Raw genomic sequence first — 21618 nt, 5'->3', positions numbered from 1 at the left:
TCTCTAGTTGCGGCGAGCGGGGGCTACTCTTCATTGCAGTGCACGGGCTTCTATTGAGGTGGCTTCTCTTTGTTGCAGAGCATGGACTCTAGGCACACGGGCTTCAGTAGTTGTGGCTCGTGGGCTCTAGAGCACAGGCTCAGTAGTTGTGGCGCACGGGCTTATTGCTCCATGGCATGTGGGATCTTCCCGGATCAGGGCTCAAACGTGTGTCCCCTGCACTGGCAGGCAGATTCTTAACCACTGCGCCACCAGGGAAGTCGCTAGCCAATCATTTTGACTAAGCATTAAAGTCTGCTTCAGGCAAAAGCTTCCAGTCACATGCACTACTCAGAAACAACTTACAAAAATATTAAGACTGGAAAATAAAATTGATAATGAATATTCCAAGGGAAACCTGCTTCTGGTGACGGTAGATTAGATCATTTGGAGCAATTATCCCACTGAGAATAACTAGAAAAAACATATACAAAAATCACTTCTTTGAAGTTATAGGAAAGCTAACAAGATAGTAATTACCAGGTCAAGATCCAGGGGACAAGGGAAGCCCAGGAAAGTGAGTCCTGAATTTGTGGCTGCTTTTTCCCCTGAGGTCATTAGTTACCTGGCCTAACATGAAGCTTTGGTCCTTCACTTATTCACCATCTCAGGCTATGACTTATGCTTGCTTATGTATTTCCATGTAAGAGGCAGCATGGGTCATGAGAAGGGCACTGGGTTAGAAGTCGGAAGACCTAGGCTAAAATGTGGCACCTTTCCTTATAAGCTGTATGTCTCTGGGAAAACTATTTTAGGTCTCTGGGTCTCAGTTTCCTCATCAGTTAAAAATCAGAAAAATAATTTCCTTTGCCAGGTGTTTTTAGATTTAATGAGACATATTTAGCAATTGTAGTTACTTAATTCCATGCTATTATTCTTACTTCTGGGAATTGTCTCTAAAAGTTGATCTTTTGGGGGCTGGTTCTTGTGAATAATAATGACACTAGAAATAACAACAAGAACAAAAACTATTTAGGACCTCTTATGTACTAGAAAGTATGCTAAGAAATTTACAAATATTATTTGTAAATAATTATCTTGTTAAATTGGTATTGTAACTTCCAACTAAGGTGCTAGATGCGAAGTATTTCACCACAAATGACACAATTATTAAAAGTAAGAGCTGTAATGGGATTCAGGACTGTATGGCTCTAAATTCCATGCTCCTGGTCACTAAACTACAGACCACTTTTTTCCCATTTCATCATGTGTGCCTTTCAATCTATTTTCATCAGATCACCTTAGGCAGATAATATCATATGAGGTCTTCCCCCAGAAAATTTATGGTCACAATTAACATATTCATGGAACCAAAATTCAAATCAGCTTCTTTATCCAAGTGAATAATCTGTATACAATTAAATAAGATTTTACTGCATAATCAAAAAGCACTATGATTTGTGCCAGTTTGGATGGGTCAAAGCTTTTAGCACCTGCATAGACTACTGTAACTAACATCTAGGAATGGCCTTGGGACACCACATCCCCTGAAAACATAACAATGGTCAGACTTGACTCTGATGAGTCTGAGTTACATGCTCATTTCAAGGACTCATTACTGAGAATACTTGGAGAGCCCATTCTTATTATGGAATCAAAAGATTCATGGGGTCACAGACTCCCCAAATACCCATATATCTGACAGAGTCTGGGGAAAATCTTACTGAAGCTAGGACAAGAGAAGAGCCATGTAAATAAACTGAAGGCATCAACTCCTCCCTAACAACGCTGTGTTCTTAAAAATCTCAAAGAATAGGAAATAACCAAATTCAAGAAAAAATGTCCCAAAACACATGAAACCACTGATTTAAGTGTAAAGCACTTTTCTTCAGGATCTCTTTCTTTCTGTGTCTCTCTCTTCCTTTTAATTAGTTTGTATTTTTCAGGACCACCCAGAAGCTTCACTATTTTAAGACTCGCCTACTTACTTCCTTCTTGGTCAAAGCCACGGGTGGATCTGAAACAGCTATAGGAAGGTCCAGATACTAGATTTCTATTTCTATTTTCTTTCAAATAGAATTCAAGTCCGAAGAAAAAAATATAGAAAATGGGATCTGAAGTGACTGACTGTACACCATTCAATGTTCATGTCATTTTTCACAGCAATCAAGCTAAGATAACAGCAACACAGCAGCACAAATCTCAAAGTTAAATAGTAATTGTCTACATAATGAGGTACCTTCCCATAAACTTTGTGCAAAAATCAATTATATAGTTTGAGTTCTTTTTAGTGTTATGTGAAGCAAATAAGTAGATTAAATTTGTTAGCATTTTCTAATATAGAATCCAGCACAGGTACACATAATACACAATATAAATTATACTTATCCTTGTTAAAGTAGTCATATTGGAGAAGAATAAAACTTCAGTATGATCACCTTGTCAAAAGTTCCCCCATTGAGTCAGGTTTCTCATTTTTGTGAAGTTCCTTAGCTTGGGTTCAAATCTCGCCTCTGCTATTTTCTAGCTATATGACCTTGGGCATATTTCCTCATTTGTAAAATGGAAGTAATAGTTGTGAAGCAAGGATGTGGATGCAAGTAGTTTATCTGACAGCTGATCCAAGAGGTGCTGGTGGGAAGTGAGTAAGTGAGAGGGGGAAGGGGGAGAAGACAATAAACTGTTGGGCTGTGAGCAGTTACCGCTGTAGGTAACTGGTGCAATCCTGCTGGACTACTCTGGGAGGTGGTGTGTAATGTACCTTGGACTTTGCCAACTGGAGGGATGAGGGAGCTGGGGTATTAATCTACCAAACCCTGTCAGTCATTGATCAAACATGTGGCTGCACAGCCTCTGCCAAACAGGGAGAATCCCCAGGCAGCAAAACTGCAGGTGTCCAGCAGGTAGAAGCTTTCAGGAATGGCAGGAGGTGGAGAGACATGGGTGAAGCACAAACAGCATCCAGCACAGAGTGAGGATGAAATGGGGTAATGTATGCAGAGTCCTTGGCCAATGCGTAGTACTTAATAACGCTCAATAAGTTAGTTTTCTTACATTTCTTTGAATTGGGGGAGGCAGGCCTATATCTTCTGTGTGTGTATGAATGTGTATGTGTGTGTGTGTATTTAATTTCTCTCTTTATTTCTCTACAAAACAGGGATGTCTTCTAATTAGTGAAGTTTATTGGATGTGGTTCTGAGATTGCTAAAAATTATATAGAGATGTTTATGACTTTGAATTTACAGCCCATGGGTTAGAAAACAACTAACCACTGCAACTGATCACTGCCATTAAACCACAGAAATTAGATTTCATAGGAAACTGGCCAGTTTCACCACTTTAAATGCAGAAAGTGAAGCATATTCCTGCTCACAATATCAGTGATTTCATCCGCATCGTCTCATTCACTGCGGTGGGAGAGAAGACCTGTGTTCCTGCAGTCCTCATAAATGACATATCAGTGAAATCAAAGCTTAGATTTCATAATCATGTTAGGCAATCTGCCAAATTAGGAGTGATAGCAACCTTCATTACTCAACCTTCATTACTTCTCACAGTTTATTTGCAGCTTTCTCTTCAAAACGCAACAACTGGTAAGATCTTTCCTATTTATATGAAATCTGCTTCTGGTTAAGGACGCCTGCTCCAGGATGGAACACCAAGGCATTGCCCTTTCCTATAACTTCCTGTCCCCGATTCAAACCACTCACAAATTTCCTGTTAATAAAAAAATGACTGTAATTAAAATCTTTGACTCTGTGCCTACAATTATGTTCCATCAATTCCAGAGCAATTTTTTCACCTTTTAACATCTCTGAAATAGATTGTGTCAATTTCAGCGGCGTCTGACAACCGCTGGCTTCCAGGCACCAGTCATGCTATTGCTGTCAGTGCCTGTGTATGTGCAGTCTTTGTCTTAGCTGTTCATATTTTGTCACTTCAGTTGATGGATGTGCAATGGCCATACTTTCCTGTCAAACTGATTATCATTTAAAATATCAAAATTATACTATGACTCATCATTGAACAAAAAAGTTGTGTGCACGGAAAGGCATGGGAATAGAACAGTTGGAAGTATAAATTTGAAATTAGTGAAGCAAATATTCATGACAGAAGAATGACAGCACTGCCATATGTCCTTGCAAAGCAAAAGCTAAGTGCCTTCCAGGATGTAAAACAAGAAGATACAGATAGGAGAAATGTATTATGTTTTGTTACTGAGATACATGCACACAGATTACTATCCTCTGTCAAACAATACAACTGAAGTAAGAGAAATTGCCAAATCTCTGGGATAGATGTGGTTTGATTAATTAATGTATCACACAGGACTACTGTTAAAGCAGTAAACATCAATTTGCCTAAAATTTCTTGCTAACTATGGATAGAAGCTTCTTAACTTGCACCAATATATGATTCAACTGAAGGAAAAAAACGAAGCTTTGAGCTTAGTCAAAATGGAAAATTTTTAGAATGGATATTAGGGACTCAGAAAAAAATCATGAAGGCAACAGTGGCACACTCTTAAGGTTGCATCAAAATGCTCTTCATGGCACACAGGACAATGCTGTGTGGAAAAACACAGATAGGGATCACCTGTAGTTGAAAGGTGACTTAAGAGAATCAAACTTTGAATGTGAAGAAGTTTCAGGAATACCTTAACCAATTTATGCTGCTTTCCTCTTACTGAGGCTCAAGAGTAAGATGTGATAAAATGTATGTCTAAATAAGTCTAAAATCTCTTTCAATAATTATCTAAAATTTTAAGTGATAAAGAACACTATATCATAGTTTAATTGGCAGTGTTTGTTTTTTTTTTTCTAAGTGGTCCATAAAATAATGCTGTCACTTACAATGGATGGCATTCCATTATTGAAATAGTAGTAACAAGAGCTAGTAATTCTTGGAGACTGTATATGCCCAGCACCACGTTTAGCACTTTATGTACATTTCCTCAATTAGTCCTCCTATGAACCTTAAGAGGTTTATAAAAGGTGTCCTTAACATCTGCACATCTTTGACAAGTAGTTTCCAAATGAGTTCACACGAGTAATATTGTTTTAAAATAAGGTTTAGCACTTCTGTGGTAGTATTAATAATAGCAGTAGTAGTAGTAGTAGTAGTAGTGGTAGTGGTGGTAGTGGTAGTGGTAGTGGTAGTAGTGGTATTCTGGTCTTCCAGTTGACATAGATAACTAAACATCAAAACCCTGAATCTAAAAATGATGGTGAAGACACCCAAAGGAGGCTCAGTATATGGTCTAGTTCACTGAGACCAAACGAGCAATGTAACTTTCTTACTTTGTGTAGGAAATAGAATTTGGATAAGTATTATTGAAGAAGAAAAACCTTATTTTATACATATTTTTATTCAATATTTATTGTGTTTCAGTAAATCATGAATAGTAGACCATAGCCAAACCTAAGGAAAGCCAGATTACGTGGTAAAAAAAAAAAAAAAAAAAAAAAAATACATAGTAGAGGAAAGGATATACCTGAAATGTAAAGAGAAATTCCATGTGTACAGCTCCTCAGATCCTGACATGGCCTTTCTCCCGACCTAACTGTGTGAAGGGCAGTGAGTTTCTGGCTCTGAGCACCTCTGAACTGGCAGATTCCTCACTCGGCACGAACTGTGTTTTCCAACAAACTCTGGGCATGTCTTCATGAGAAAGGCATTGGGGAGCCAAGTTCACTCACTTTCTTTATGTCATGTTCTTCCTCTGTACCATTTATTTACTGGTTCAGTAGGAATATAAAGCGAAGGTAAGGTAAAATCAAAGCTGGATGGCCACTCTCAACTCTCTTCGAAGCAGAACCAGTCCTTGGGGTCTGGTCTCGTTCACCAATGTACAGATAAGGAAACCAATGCTTAAAGAGTTCTGTAATTTGCCTAAGGATGCCCAGCTAGTTAAGTATTTGCTCTAAAAGGGATGTGAACCCCGGTTTGACATAATATTCTATTCAACTGATATACCACCATTTGTATTTTCCAACTATTAGCATTTAGGTTGCTTGTGGTATTTCATAATTATAAATATAAACATTATGGTACCAAATGGATTTTAGTTTACTACTTTCAGTGCATTAACTTAGATTACTGGTGCCCAAGTGTTGGATTAGTTTTATGACCCACATTTTCCTAGAGGACTCTCTGGAAAGACTATATCAGAAATAGCTGGGTGTGTCTATTTCACTACATGTCTGTTAGTAGTATTTATTACCAAATTTGACTAAATCAATAAAGGTGAAGTGTACCTAATAGCTGTTTACACTTGCATATATTCATCACTGGTAAGACTGAAAATTTTTATGTTAACTGATTTGAATTACAGGATATGTGAATGAATATATGTATAAATATTTATGTGTGATGGTCTGGCTATCAGTTTACCTATATCTTTTACCATCTGTACAGGAAAGATCAAGTTTTCTCTTATAGAATGCCCCAAAAATTTGAGGTTGCTTGCAAAAAAAAAAGGAGTAATTCAAAATGGAAATAGATTGCTTCCTTTTTTAAAAATGACTTTTAAAAAGCTACACAGTTGTTGGAGGACAATCTGTAATTGTGTGAAACATTATGAAAGTAAATGGGGTATCAAACAATCCACGGATCTTATATCCGACTATATGCTTAATTTAAGCTTTAATTCTGTGGGGATATGAAAGAATCTGTCCTTAAATTAGAATACAAGACAAGCACATAGACAATTTTAGAGTATAAAATGAGAGCTAAATTATGTCATACCCCCAAGTGAAATTCACAAGAGAATGAAAGCCAGAATAAATAGGGAGGAAATGAAAATTGATCTGCCTCTTAAAGAGGGTAGATAGAAGGGTAAAGAGAGGACACTATTTTAGGTGAGGGAAAAAAGCTCTATTAGCCCTGCCTGATGGAAAGAAGTTGTGTATCCATGGAAAGTCAGCTTTCCCAGAACAAAGTGGGGAAGCTGGGAAGTCACAGAAAAGGAGTTTCAGAAAGAAGATATAGTGGAGCCAAGTGACTGAAAGTCCTGAATGCCTGGCACTGGAATCCAAACTCGACCAGGGGCAAAGAGAGCCATGGAAAGTATGTAAGCAGATGTGTGACAGGAGAGCAGTGGGCTGAGTCTTGCAGAGATGTGCGGGGCAAAACGTGGGTAGAAAGGCAAAAACATGGGTAGAAAGGCTACTTCAAATGCCACCACAGAAAGCCAGGTAGAATAACAAGGACGCAAGCCAAGGGGGGTTCCCAGAAACATTTCCAAATGAACAACCACCAGCTAGGGTGACTGACTAAACCTGGAGGTGCAGCTCTGCATGTGGTTACAGAGAAGAGGGAGCACCGGTTTTTTAGAGGAAAGAGTCACCAATTTCCAGGTGTACATTTGTAAAAGAATGCAACGTCCCAGAAATGGCAAAATCATCTCTTTGTAATTAGTAGACTCAAATTAGGCACAGTAAAGGTATTTTAAGGAAATTGAACTAAGTAAATACACTTCCAGCCAGGAATCAAATTGGCAAGCATTATAAGGATGGCGATGATCATTATTTTCCTCACTGTGGTAGCGTGATTTTTACTTATTTTACTTATTTATAATTAAATCACACCTTATTTCACAAAGGATCTCACATACAGTGAGAGTGGAGCTTCAAATAATCAATTCTTTGTTCATTTACTTAGTCTCTTTATTCTTAAATGCATGAATAATACTAAATATGTCCGTTAAAGCGCTGTTTCATATTTGATATACATAAGGAAAGATTAAAAAATTAGACATCACCACCTGTAAATGTATTCTACTTGGCTCCTATTCTGATGTATTTCAACTATTTCAATTTTTAAAACTGCAAGCAGGTCATCAGAAAAGCTCTGAGATACATTATATTCAACTCTAGTCAAGTATTACATTACATAACACCAGTTGCACCTAACTAGCAACAACACAGAGTATGTGGTCATTATGAACATAAAACTAATTCTTTCATGTTTATCTTGCTGGCTAAGATCATGGGAATTACCAAAATATTTACTTTCTGCACTATGTTCCCATAGACAGTTATAATTGCGATGATACTTTAGCAGTCATAAAGGCAGGCTTGATACTGACACCAGACTTCCTCCTTTTGTTTGCCTTTTAAGAAAAGGTCATTAATAATAGTAATGATTAGCCATCTCAGTCATCACTCAATCCAGACAGGCAGCACAATGGCCCTTGCATCAAATCTGACCTGTGACGTAGAAGTCTTTAAGCCTTGTAAGTGAGTCTTGATAAGTCCCTCCACACAATAGGATTTCCTATTATAAACATCTGTTTTCTCACATGAACCATGTTGAAAATGTTAAAAATAAGTTTCTCTTTCCATATCAGTTTGTAAAAGGAATAATCAATCAAAAAGTAAGGCTGAAGGTCCAAATCTCCTTCCCCCACTGATGTAAATTTCCATCTTAACTTTCCCAGGGGATTTTAAAGTTCAGTACTAGGGAAGGTAACTATTAAACCCCTAAAGGACACAATAAAGCTTTTCTTTTTTCAAATAGCAGATAACAGCTACTAAAGATATTCAATGCACTTTGAAATAAAAGAAAAAGGCAAGATGCTATGCAACGTGCCAATATTCCTTCCAACTCTAGGATTGTATGTAATCAGGTCCCCAAACCAGTGCACTGTTGCTCTTTTCTTTAGAGATTCCTCTGGAATCAGGTGGAACACATGAACATTTAGAGCAGAAGAAGTTTGAGACAGCCATTTGGAAATACCAGCACTGCTTCTCCTTATTTTCCTGCCATCTGCGGGACTTCATCGTACAGAATCTTAGTCATCTAAGCTGTTTACTAGGAAAATAAGAAGCAGATCTGTATAGAGATTAGGAAGGGCAAAAAGGAATCATCCACGTACCAACTCCAAGGGACAGTAACTACCTAGAGTGCTGTATTCAAAAGGATTCTGAGGCCATGGTGTCAGCTCAACAGGAAAGAGTCTATGATGATTATAACGTCTACCAAGGCCATATGAAGGGGGAGTAGCAGCCCCTGTGCCAGATTCTTGCCTCTCCTTTATGCAGATGCACACATCTCCCTAGAGAAGTTTCTTGTTCCTGGGAGAATATATGGTTATTGTGAAAATGACCAGGCTGATCCCAGAATACCAGAAATAAGGGCTGCTAATGCAAACACCATGGCATCATTTAATGTCAGTATCCTACCCTGCTTTCACTAATTTGTTAAAATGTGCTTAAGTTATTAACTCAACTGAAAAAACCCTTTCCCTCTTAATGACTGATACTGTTATGCAACAGAAACTTCTGCAATGATGGAATATTCTGTATCTACACTGTCCAATGTGGTACCCACTCACCACATGCGGCTATTGAGCAGTTGAAATACAGCTAGTGTGGCTGAGAAACTGAAATTTTAATTTTATCTCATTTTAATTTACTTAAATATCAATTTAAATAGCTACATGTGACAAGTGGCTACCATATTAGATAGCCAATATGTTTACAACTGAATATGACTAGAATATGTTTGCTTGTAATGTTGAAGTAAATCCCCAAAGGATGGGTACCAAGTCTATTCGGTTTATTGAGGTATGCTAAGTGCCTAGAACACTGCCTGAAACATAGCAGGTGCTCAATAAATATTCATTGAATGAAAAAATGGTTAATAAATGAACTGGATAAAAGATTTTTCCTCTTAGGCCAATCCCGAGGTATGTGTAGTTTTGCAGCTTTTGGCTTCTATACAGCATAATGAGGGGGAGATGTGTGTAATATCACAATTAAATACTCTCTCAGGCTCAAAACAGTAACACATTGACCTAAGTAGACTTACTTAGGTAAGTCTAAGGAGACTGTATTTTCCATAGAGCTTCAAGTGGATAGAGGGTCAGTAGAGGCATATTTAAATTCTGCATTGAGGATCCAAATACTCTGAAATATCCTCAGAAAAGTAAGAAAATTCATTTTAGAGTTTCCCTAACAGGTACTCTGATAGAACATTATTTTAGGTAAAACTTCTCCAGCATCACAGGAAGACAATAGGGATAATACTATATTATCAAATCCACCGATAGAACTATGTTTATGACCTCTTTTTGGAGACGCCAAATAAAACATTTAACGTTTTTCTTAAAGTGATAGGGAGTATCCCTACAAAAACACATTTGGTATATATAACTTTCAGCAACTTAAAAAATCACATATAATAGTCAGCAACACCAGCATTTATTTGCCTTCCAAAAGTATTGAGAAGTGGCAAAAATGGAAAAGTGTTACTAAAGAGACAGATCAAAGAAAACACTGATGAATTCTGTTCCAAATGGGATGGTATTTTTTTTAATACTGATAATATAGTGTGAAGAACACTACCTTTCATTAGCAATAATGAATTCTAAACATTTTTGCTTTGTGAAACCGAGGCTATTAAGAAGAAAATATTCCAGAGTTGACTATGGTATTTAGCCTGTCTTGTGACACATGCCATCTAAATAACAATACAACAAACCATTATGCGGTGCTGTTTGAACCGTAAATAAAACATCTTCTGAGCACTTTCTCTTACCTCTCAATACTGTGGGGACATCTGACCTTGAACTGAGAGTCTCTTCTGAAAATGTTGCCCACATGTCTAAAGTTCTCCCTCTCACAATGTATTCTGCCATCCACCCTCAACCAAACCGTCTAAATTACATTCAGATTTTTGTGGTATCATAATAACTTCAATATGGGATATATTTCAACATTCTGGTCAGAGACTCCTTTCTTCCCCGCCTCACCCTCCTTCCAAGTTATTTCAGGTTTGCATATTTCATTTTCACATCTCAGCGGGATACCCATCACATAACATTTATTTGTGAGGTCTAAAGGCATAATGTGGAGGATTGTGAACCAGCATGTCAAAACCACATACTGCATGAGTACGTCTTAAAGAATGAAAAAGGATTCCTTTTTTTCTCAAGATATATAAGCTGTCTCAATAGTATAAGTCCAAAGTGAATACCACAACCTAATTAAAGATGAAGAGTATAACAAGCAGTATTAAAATGTCTTTTTTGATTCATTCTTCTCCAAGTTATGTTTTTATCAAATGTCCTGTCTCATTAATGACTTCGATAGACATAACAAGTATACACACCTTCTAATCTCACCAAATTCAGAAGAGAGTTGAAGTAATTTTTTCTTACATGATTTGGGAGGTATGACAGTAGAGAATACAGAGGCAGGGCAGAAAGGAGCTTTGAGAAGATGCTAAGTCCATTCACCTGCCTACAGGGATGAGCATACTTACACACTCCTGGTGAATGAAGCTGTTTTTAAAGATCTCTGGAGTCAGAAATACCACAGTCTCTCTTGGGACTCAATTCCTACATTTGAGAATGTTTATTTCTAGGAAATTCTTCCTTTGGGTCTAAGCATGCTTCAGGGCCAGCTTCAGAAGCATGCAAGCTGTGTAACTGCACAGGGCCCTGTGCTCAGTTTAGTGCTTTGTTGTCATCATCTTGAAATTCTTAATAATTTAATCTTTGAATTTGTGTTTTGTAAGTGAAGTCTGATAAAACAATGAAGCACGTGTGAGAAGGGAAAATATGTGCAATATGCATGCCTCCTCCCTCCTTTCCCCCCATTCACATACAGCCCCATAGCTCAGAATTCCCGTGGCCCCAGGATGAGTGGGAGTTCACAGAGACTCAAAGTAAGCAGGAGGAAGGCCTATTCTGTCTAGACTGATTAAGCAAAGGAACTGACAGTCCTGAGAGGCTTTTCATTTGAACCAGAACTTGTTTTGAATTAAGAAAGAAGGCAATAGATTCAAAGAAACAGGAATGACTAAGGAAACCCACTACACTCCTGTTACTTCCCTGTATTAACCAACCACTTACACTGAAAATGATAACATAGAAAGAAAGGGCAATAGAGTGACACAGAGCTCCTTTCCCTTCAGTCCTTCCTTACTCAGCAGGAAGCTGAAGGTAGAGAGTGTTGGTAGATGTGCACTGGTTAAGAAGTGAAATAAAGACAGTTAAGTTTTGTGCAGCAATTCTGCAGTTCCATGAGAACAAAATGCATATGAGCTACAAAATACAAGTTGCATATACTGTATATATTGTATAATTGTGGCAATTCTTTAAATTTTTCTTTATTTAGAACTACATAAATAAATAGCAAACAAAAATACCACGATGAGAGAGAGACTACAGAAACTAAAAAGCTATGTGTTTAGTACCTGTTTTAACAGCACTTCAGCATTTTTTCCTACTTTTTTGAACAAGGGATCTGCATTTTCATTTTGCACTCAACCTTGTAAATTATACAGCTGGCCCTGCCCTGCTTCCTCATGCTCCAGACTCGATCCACTGCATCTGTTCTGCCACGTCACCTCTTGTTAGCTTCCACCCTTATCTCCATTCATTCACCCCAACAAATATCAACTGCACTATGGTCAGTCATTGTGCCAGGCACTGAGAATATAAAAATGAGTAAGATATAATTCCTGCCCTCAAGTGTAGTTGAGGAGACAAATCACCATGAAAAGGTAGTAATATCTACCTTGCATGGCTTTAGTGAGGACTATAAATAATACACATAAAGTAGACAAACCACTACTAATGATGATTAGCACTCTATCCAATTATCTCATTTAATTCTTATTACAATTTATTGGACAGCTAACGTAATTGTTTCCATTTTAGAGCTACAGAAGCAGAGATTTAGATCAGCTAAGAAACTTGACCAGATGGACTTTGCTGGAACCAGCACCTCAAGCCACCCAAGTCTTTTTGACTACTAAATCTGAGTTCATAGTGATAGTGATAGTTAATATTCTTATTAATATAATCTTATACAGATGGCCAAGAAGCACATGAAAAGCTGCTCAACATCACTAATTATTAGAGAAATGCAAACCAAAACTACAGTGAGGTATCACCTCACACCAGTTAGAATGGGCATCATCAGAAAATCTACAAACAACAAATGCTGGAGAGGGTGTGGAGAAAAGGGAACCCTCTTGCACTGTTGGTGGGAATGTAAACTGATACATTCACCATGGAGAACAGTATGGAGGTTCTTTAAAAAACTAAAAATAGAATTACCATATGATCCAGCAATCCCACTACTGGGCATATACCCAGAGAAAACCATAATTCAAAAAGACACATGCACCCCAATGTTCATTGCAGCACTATTTACTATAGCCAGGTCATGGAAGCAACCTAAGTGTCCATCGACAGACGAATGGATAAAGAAGATGTGGTACATATATACAATGGAATATTACTCAGCCATAAAAAGGAACGAAATTGGGTCATTTGTAGAGACCTGGATGGATCTAGAGACTGTCATACAGAGTGAAGTAAGTCAGAAAGAGAAAAACAAATATTGTATATTAATGCATATATGTGGAACCTAGAAAAATGGTACAGATGAACCGGTTTGCAGGGCAGAAATTGAGACACAGATGTAGAGAACAAACGTATGGACACCAAGGGGGGAAAGCGGTGGGGGGTGAAGGTGGTGGTGTGATGAATTGGGAGATTGGGATTGACATGTATACACTGATGTGTATAAAATTGATGACTAATAAGAACCTGCTGTATAAAAAAATAAATAAAATAAAATTCAAAAAATATATATATATAATCTTGACCATTCTATTCTTTATTTTCTATTATTACAGTGTACACTTCTAGCTTCTCAAAGGTCGATTTTAGCTGTAATTTTATCAATCTAAAAATAATGTGTACTCTAAAATTTTTCTGATTTATTTTTACAGTTTTGTTAAGGATATAAAATATAGCTTGATTTTTTTTTTTATTCTGACAACCCTTTGACCCAACTGTAGAAAATTAGATTCAACTGACAAAGCTTGTGATTTTCAAAATCATGTTCATGACTTTGTTGCTAAAATACCATATACAGGTTAAAAACATGTCTTTGGAAGCAGACAGACTTTGGTCCAAATTCTGGCTCTACCACCCACTAATTTCAGAAAGGTACTTAACTCTCAAAGCCTAAATTTTCCCATATGTAAAATAGGGATGAAAACAATACCTTAACTATATTATAGGTCCTTGTTTAAGATTAAATGAGATAATCCTTGTGAAACACTTCAAAGAAAACATGGTACCTAGTTAACACCCCAAAATTTTAGTTTTAGTACTATTATCTTTAGTACCATGTTTTCACATCTGTGTTTAAAAATGGATCTGAAATGACTTTTTTGTTGAAACAGTTTCCTCCAATACAAAAATATAAGTTCAAGCATCTCTGATTTCAAAGAAGTATATTATTTCTTTGTAAATAAAAGCATGCATTAACGGCACCTGGTAGTCACATACCTCAAAGATTCAAAGCATCTAAGATGTTTATTTATATCGTCCTTCACCAAAAACTCCAAATGCATACCCCCATTTTTTCCCTTTTTGTTCTAAACTGCCTATTCAAAGGATCAAGAGTAAAAGAGTTTATAAACTACATATAAAGAATTACATAAATGTAACAAAATATCCCTGTCATTCAGCAAGGCTACCTCAGTTCTCTCTAACCCTTGAAGTGACACTTAAATTTAAGAACGTTGAGCAAATTAAAATGGCTGAACTGTTTTCTCTCATGGAAAAGGAAAGGATTAGATAATCTGAATGTTTACTGCCATCACCCTGGCGGTCAAATGACTGTTTCCCTGGCTTCTAAGTGATTGAAGAGTATATAAAAAATAGACTGGATACCACATAAAAATGGACTATATACCTATTTTTTCAAATAGCTGTAGAAAAAAAAAAAAAAGGCCTTTACTTGACATTTTTATTATGGTTTGAAGAAAAGGAAAACAGGATTTGGGTAAAAAAACAAAACAAAACCAAGCTTTCATTTGATACCTTAGAAGACATGATAGGCATGTGATATCTTCCTAAAACCACAACCTTTTTCAATAACGGTGGCTGTTACCACTGCAGGCTTGTGGGTCCTTACCAGTTCTTGAGTGTCCTGCTGCAGTGGCAGAAATGCTGCTTCCAGGATAGCAATCTGGTCGGCGCTAAGCTTCTGCCACAGCCCGATCAGCAGAATCACCAAATGGGTGGCACTTTTCAGCCTGGTGAATGACTGGAACAGATTGTCTTGGTTTTCCTCTACTGCATCTGCTAGAGCGATTACCTGCAGAAATTACAAACTTCAGTTAGGGATAATTTCACAATTCTTGAGCCCTCAACAAATTACATTTGGCACACTCTTGTTTTTCTTTAAAACAACTTCATGAACTTTGTCTTCCACAAACACAAGCTATGTTGAGTAATAAAAGAGTTATCATTCATCTGTTCGCTTCCTTCTTTAAAAAAAAAATACCCAAAGTAATTCCAAATCCATATGGCCAAGAGATGAAAATATCCACGAAATCAGCTTAATGGGGACATTGTTCAGTGTCTGCTTCACCATCGATTCACCTTCTACAATATATGATAATATAAGTAACCTCTAATACAGTTATTACGGTCATCATTACCAGTCACAGAGATTGATCAATTTAAAATATTCTTGATCAATTTAAAAAATTCTTATCAAAGTAACTGCATTTACCTTGGAATTTCAAATAATAACTTCATAATACCCTTTTCAGAAAATAACTGTCTTCCTCTGACTATTACTTTTTACGTGGTATTGGAATATCCAATATTTCTTTACTATATTTAAAAGGTAGATAATGTTCAAACATTTGACTAATCAAGCAATGTCATTTTTAACACAAATGTCAGGCACGAGCCCACAGGGACCTGAAAGAAAAAAATGTTCAGGGTGCGTTAGCTTTACAATGCCTAATCTACTTAGGATAAAACTGGCAGGAGTGAGTAGAATTGGCTTTTTTTTTTCATCCTCTTGAATAATCCTGTGGAAAAAAGAACTAAAGTAACAATTGGATAGAACATTGAAGACAGCCCATTGGTGTCCTATTTTATTTTAATGTCTTGGTGAACTTTGTGCTCCTTAAAAGTAATGAACTGATTGGCCCAGGGGCTCAAGGCACCTGACAGCCCCCAGAACTGGAATAGTGAAAGCCGGGGCAATGTAAGCTCCTTTCTACAAGTCCCCACCAGCTTGAGGGCCTAGAGCTCAGGTGAGTTTCAGAAGCCTAGTGCAGATGATCCATTTGGTGATATTTCACGGCTTACTGACACTGGCCCAAAGGGCCTATTAAAAAGTCATCAGTCAAACAAGTATAGTCTGCAGCTGTGTGGTCTCCCAAATTCCATGTAGGAGAAGGGCTGTAAGGGGACAGTCCTCAGAGTATCTGGGAGACACTGGAAAAGAGATGTAGGTTAGAGAAAGACAAAGCACCTGAAGGCCCTTGCCTGACAATGCCTGGCAAACCAGGATTCCTTGCCACTTGCAGGAGTTATGAAAGGCAATCACAATTCACATTCAGCTCTAGAGGGAGCCCTGGGCGTTGGGACCAAGGTAAGCATTAACAATAAAGCACACTGCTTACTGAGTGCCTACTACTGTGCTACTTTTCACTTGCATTCAAGGGTACATGATACCCTATAGCCCATGAGGATCTTATAATTTGTTGGACAGGAAACATACATACACAACCAATTAGTGGAAAGAAGCATTACTGTAATAACGTCCTTATTGTGCAGCACAGAAAGTAAGTGTGAAAGAAGCTAGCTAAGGGGCAGATTACTATGGGCCAGAGTTAATATCCCTGGGGCCTCTTCTACTCAAATGAGGCTTGGAACTCATCCCTTCCCCATTACTTCAAGAAGTCCCCTCGAAGAGATGGAGAAGTCACTTTCCTTAAACCAAAACACCTGGAATCATCTGCTTCCCCAACCCTCACCATGATTACAACTGACTCCTGTTAAAAATCTAAGTTTAATTTCATTTTCTTCCTGTGAATGTTATCAATTAAGCCTCACTGTGGGGGCCATCATATTATGACACAGATGCTTACTGTCAGTAAGTCCAAATCATACAAAGACCAAGGTGATAAACACCTCCTGAATGCCAGAGATATGCAAGAATTTGCAGGAAGCACTACAGGGAATTCAATGGCAACAGAGATAACCTCCACCTTCAAAGAGTTTATAACGGAGAAAGGAAAATAGGTCAAGGAGGCAAACACTGACAATATAGGGAAGACCCTATAGACTACTAAGGAGGAGAATACCACTAACATTATGATCATTTTGTTAATAATAATAATCCCTACAATTAATTGAGCATGAACTGTATGCCAAGCAATCTGCTCTGTGCCATACAGGTATCAGTGCGTTCAATCCTCACGCCTCCACTGAGACTTAGTTGGCAAGATCTCTGTTTTATAGATGAGGTCTCTGAGGCTCAGCAGATGTAAGGAATGTGCCCAGTACTGTACATAGGGTGTGCCAACTGTGCCTGTGCTTAGAAGTGCTCCATGCTTGGTTTAAGGCCCTGTTGTGTCTGTCTTGAAAGTCTTCATAACTTTATTTTTGAATTTGTGCTTTGTAAGTGAAGTCTATAGGATAATGGACCATGCACATGATCAGAGGAGATATGCTCATTAACTCAGAGAGTTAAATGCTCTTACATTTGCATTTAAAACTGGCATTGCACAATATAAAGATTAATCATAGAATTCATGCTAACAATTTAAAATTTTAATTTTTCCTTACTTGAAATAACATTAAATAGGAAATAAAAGCACCACCAGAAGGTGTGAAAGAGAGACCACTGAAGAAAGGAAAGAACTTTATATTTTAGTAGCTGTTTCAATAGCACTTTCTTCTACCTTTTAACAAGGGCCCTGCATTTTCATTTTGCACTGGGAACTGCAAATTAAGTAGCCAGTTTGACCATCACCTAGTAACAAGAAACCAGGATTCGACTTGGAGTCTCTCACTCTGAAGTCTGCATGAGACCTGAAGCACCTTATAGGTTCGGAGAAGGGCCTAACTACTAGTGAGTGTGGAGGGCCTTGGGAAGGAAAAGGTGGAAGAAGCAGCAGTGGCCACTGGACCAGGCTCAGCCAGCTCCTACCAGCTCAGGAGAAAGGACTGATTATTCAGTTTTCAGGAATTTTGTGAGCCAGTTGTTAAACATGGCCATTGCTAAAAATTAAATTATGTAAACTTAAAAATAAGTTACATGAAAACAAAAGTAATAAATACTCAAAACATATTACTTCCTAATTATTTTACTGTTATCTAGGCCCTTGAGGTTATTTATGCCTGTTGCATCTGTATGTTGGCAACACTCTGCAATGGTGAGCTACTGCCCATTTCTTCCCAACTCCACATTCAGTGACCTCATGCTAGAAGCTTGAAATCAGCCATGGTGGAGGTATTTACAACATGCAAATCAACAAATGTTATAAAGTTAGGCTTCCCACCCACCCTGCTCCTCCCAAATAGCCAGTTGGTAAATATTTACCAGCATGCCACTGAGAAGAGGTACCTGAAATTTGTCCTCAAGAACAGATATTGGGTAAGGGGGCTTTAAAAGTGAAGGACACAACCTGAGCAAGTGCATTAAAGCGCAAATGTAGAGGCTGCTTGTTCAGGAAGGAGCAAATATTCCAGTTTGGGAAGAGCATTTGATGAGACAAAAAAGGTCACCTGGGCAACCGTTGTAGAGGAACCAAAATGTCAAGGTGAAGAGTGTGCAGGTACTGGAGAGCCACAGAGTATTCTGAGTATGGGCATTATCTGATGGAGGCTGTGCTCTAAGTAGCCATCGGATCACAGCAAACATTTAGAGCATTTGCTGGGACTTAAGTGAGGCTTTTATGCACGTTCCTCACTATCAAGGGAAAATTCTTACTAAGTGTAACAGCATGTCAGTTCGTGGACCCACCCAACTTGCTAAACACAGCTGTGGTGGAAGAATGACTTCTCAGTGAGACAGCAGCCCAAGCCACAGGATCTTTCCTGAGCAAGACCCAAAATACATCAATCCTGGAGAAGCATCGTTTCTCTAAGTTTCAGTCTCGCTGGATATATTTCTGTGCCATTGTGGAAAGAGTCTGCTATCCCCAAATGGTCACAGAAATTGGAAAGAAATGGGATAAACAATTCTTTATGTAAATTACCCCCAAGGAAAATCTTCCTGACCTACTGGCCAGCATGAAATACTAAACAGATCTCCATGTTCTCAATTTAGTTTTACACGTAATAGCCAAGTTTACTTTGTTCTCCACAAGAGCCAAATGAATTTAGCAGAATTAACATAGTAGAAAGGGGTGGAAAAACTAGACCCATCAAGATTTAGATCTGTCTGACCAGGGCCTAGAGGATCTCGCAGCTCACCTGGAACTGAGAAATGAGGCCAACCAGCTGCTAGGGCTTACATTTGAGGGACAATGATTTTTCAGTGCTCATCACTGGCTGTACAAGATGTGTGTTCCCTGGTGTTCAACAGAACTACAGAAAGGGAGAGGTTTAGGAAAAAATAAATGCTAACGATTTCAAGCACAATGTGTTGATGGCCTTTGTTTTGCTTTTTCAAATTGAAGGATTCCAAATAAAATGGAGACCCCAAAGGACATCTCTATCCAACTGCCATATCAATTGATGCCAAAGTAATGAGGCAGAGGCCCAGGGAGCTGCTTGCAGGAAAACGTTCAACTCATAAAGTGAGTGTGAAATTAATCCCAAATACTTCCAGCTGCCAAGATAGGCTCTAAAATTGGTTACAGGAAAGCAGCAGCAGCAACAGCAAAGTAGACATGAATCATACTATGTGAACACAGACATGTCCAATTTCTTCACCTAAACTTACCATCGAATCTGGCTCCCAATCTCATGTATGGCATACAGAACCCCACTACATTGCTGTTTAGCTGTCATTTACTGAGCCCTGACTGTGGGCCAGGCACTGGGCTAGTGCTGTTATACTCAGGTTATCACTTGGTCCTCATGATACCCTCTGAGATGAAAATCGTTGATCACCTTGGCTCCCACTTCCAGATGAGGAAACAGAAGCTTAGAGCTCTGATGAGATTAATGCTCAAATGATGAGCACACTGCCTGTGGTAATGAACTAGGGCAGGGAAGGACCGGGATTTGAATCCTGTCTTCTGATTCCCCATTGGGTGCCCTTTCTTCTCACTGATACACAAACGTATACAGTTGGCTCCATAAAGTAATCCAGTGGATTTTTATCTTGATAATCAAACAAAAACACTGAGGAAAAACACTACTAATATATTGTAGCAATAACAGGTATATGTGCTTTAGTTAAGTTTTCCCATTGTTGGGGCTTTTAACATAGGTTGAAATTTCCAGGTTGGTTTCTGCCCAAAGTTACAGTATAAAGGAAATTAGTTCATAATTTGTAAAGGATGGGAAGTTAACATAGTAAGTTTTTTTCTCTTAACAAAGGGAATTTAATTATGTTCTATATAACTCAAAATTATGAAGACTAGAAAACAGCTATTTCCTAGGCCTGCTCCTTTAGTGAAGCTACTTTTTTAAAAGGAATGATTGATTTATTTTCTATAAATCATAGAGTACAATGTTTTCCGTGGTCTGAGCAAGTTGATGGTATATAACAATAATTGTTAACATTGTCTTAGGACTTTCTAGGAGCCAGGCACTGTGCTAACGTCCTTACAGGGATTCTCTCATTTCACTTTCAAAACAATTCTATGAGGTAGATACTAGTACTGCCTCCATTTAAAAAATAAGGAAACAGAATTACAGAAAGGGTCAAGCAGTTAGTAAGTTACAGAGCCAGAATTCACACCCAAGCAATCTGACCCAAGAAACATCACCAAGCAACATTGCCTGCATTAATTTTCTGCCTGCACATCAGTTTCATCATAGGCAATATGTGGAACAAATTCTATCAAAAGTTTCCCAATGGGAGGTTTCAGCTTTGCTGATGTTCCAATACCCCATATGAATTAAGATAGGTTTATTTTAACAAAAGGTCAGCATGGATGAACAGTTAGGAAAATGGAGTTCCTATGATACGGATGAGTTTATATATCCCCCAGGACAGAATGTAATAGGCTGTGCTGGAACAGGCAATGGCCTGGGAGCCAAGAAGACAGAGATTCTAGTCCTGGCTTCCCTACTAAACAACTTTAGGTCAGAGTTCAATGTACTTCCCTTTTCAGGGCTCTAGTTTCATCACCTTTAAAATGTAGGGGTGGGAAATATGATCTCTAACAACCATCATAGCTGTGTCAGATGCAAAAACTTTTAAATTACTTTTGTATGATTTATTTTGAACTATCCATGCTCCTTCCCCATCTATCCATCCATTTCTTCCCCTCTCTTTGTACACATACTGAGTTTCTCATTTAATGTTTGTTGATTTGCAGCTTTTATCTATACAATACCAGTAAGAATGTTTTTCTTTGACTAATTCATAGGATTATGAGAATTAAATTAGAGAAGTAAAAAGATGAACAATACCAAGTGTTGGCAAGGATGTGGAGAAATGGGAACACTCATACCTTGCTAGTGGAAATATGGTATGGTCACTCTGGAAAACAATCTGGCAGTTCCTCAAAAAGTTAAACATTGAGTTAACATATGACCCAGAAATTCCACTTCTAGGTTTATGCCCGAGAGAAATGAAAATATATATCCACTAAAAAACTTGTTCAAAAATGTTTATGGAAGCATTATTTATAATAGCCCGAAAGTAGAAACAACTCAAATGTTCATCAACTGATGAA

At 38.0% G+C, this 21618-nt stretch overlaps 1 protein-coding gene across 4 annotated transcripts in view; it reads right to left on the bottom strand.

Annotated features, from left to right (window-relative positions):
• The window catches only part of BBS9 (Bardet-Biedl syndrome 9), a 469951-nt gene that overhangs the window by 71334 nt on the left and 376999 nt on the right, over positions 1 to 21618 (bottom strand). For all 4 annotated transcript variants that reach the window (XM_068549287.1, XM_068549291.1, XM_068549288.1 and 1 more), the window contains one exon: positions 14928 to 15110. In XM_068549287.1, the coding sequence (XP_068405388.1) occupies positions 14928 to 15110 (183 nt within the window). The remainder of the gene's footprint in view (positions 1 to 14927; positions 15111 to 21618) is intronic.

The sequence above is a fragment of the Eschrichtius robustus genome, chromosome 8 (genome assembly GCF_028021215.1).
Source record: "Eschrichtius robustus isolate mEscRob2 chromosome 8, mEscRob2.pri, whole genome shotgun sequence".
NCBI lineage: Eukaryota > Metazoa > Chordata > Mammalia > Artiodactyla > Eschrichtiidae > Eschrichtius > Eschrichtius robustus.
The sequence above is the reverse complement of the archived record's forward strand: the minus strand, read 5'-3'. Positions and strand labels throughout refer to the sequence as shown.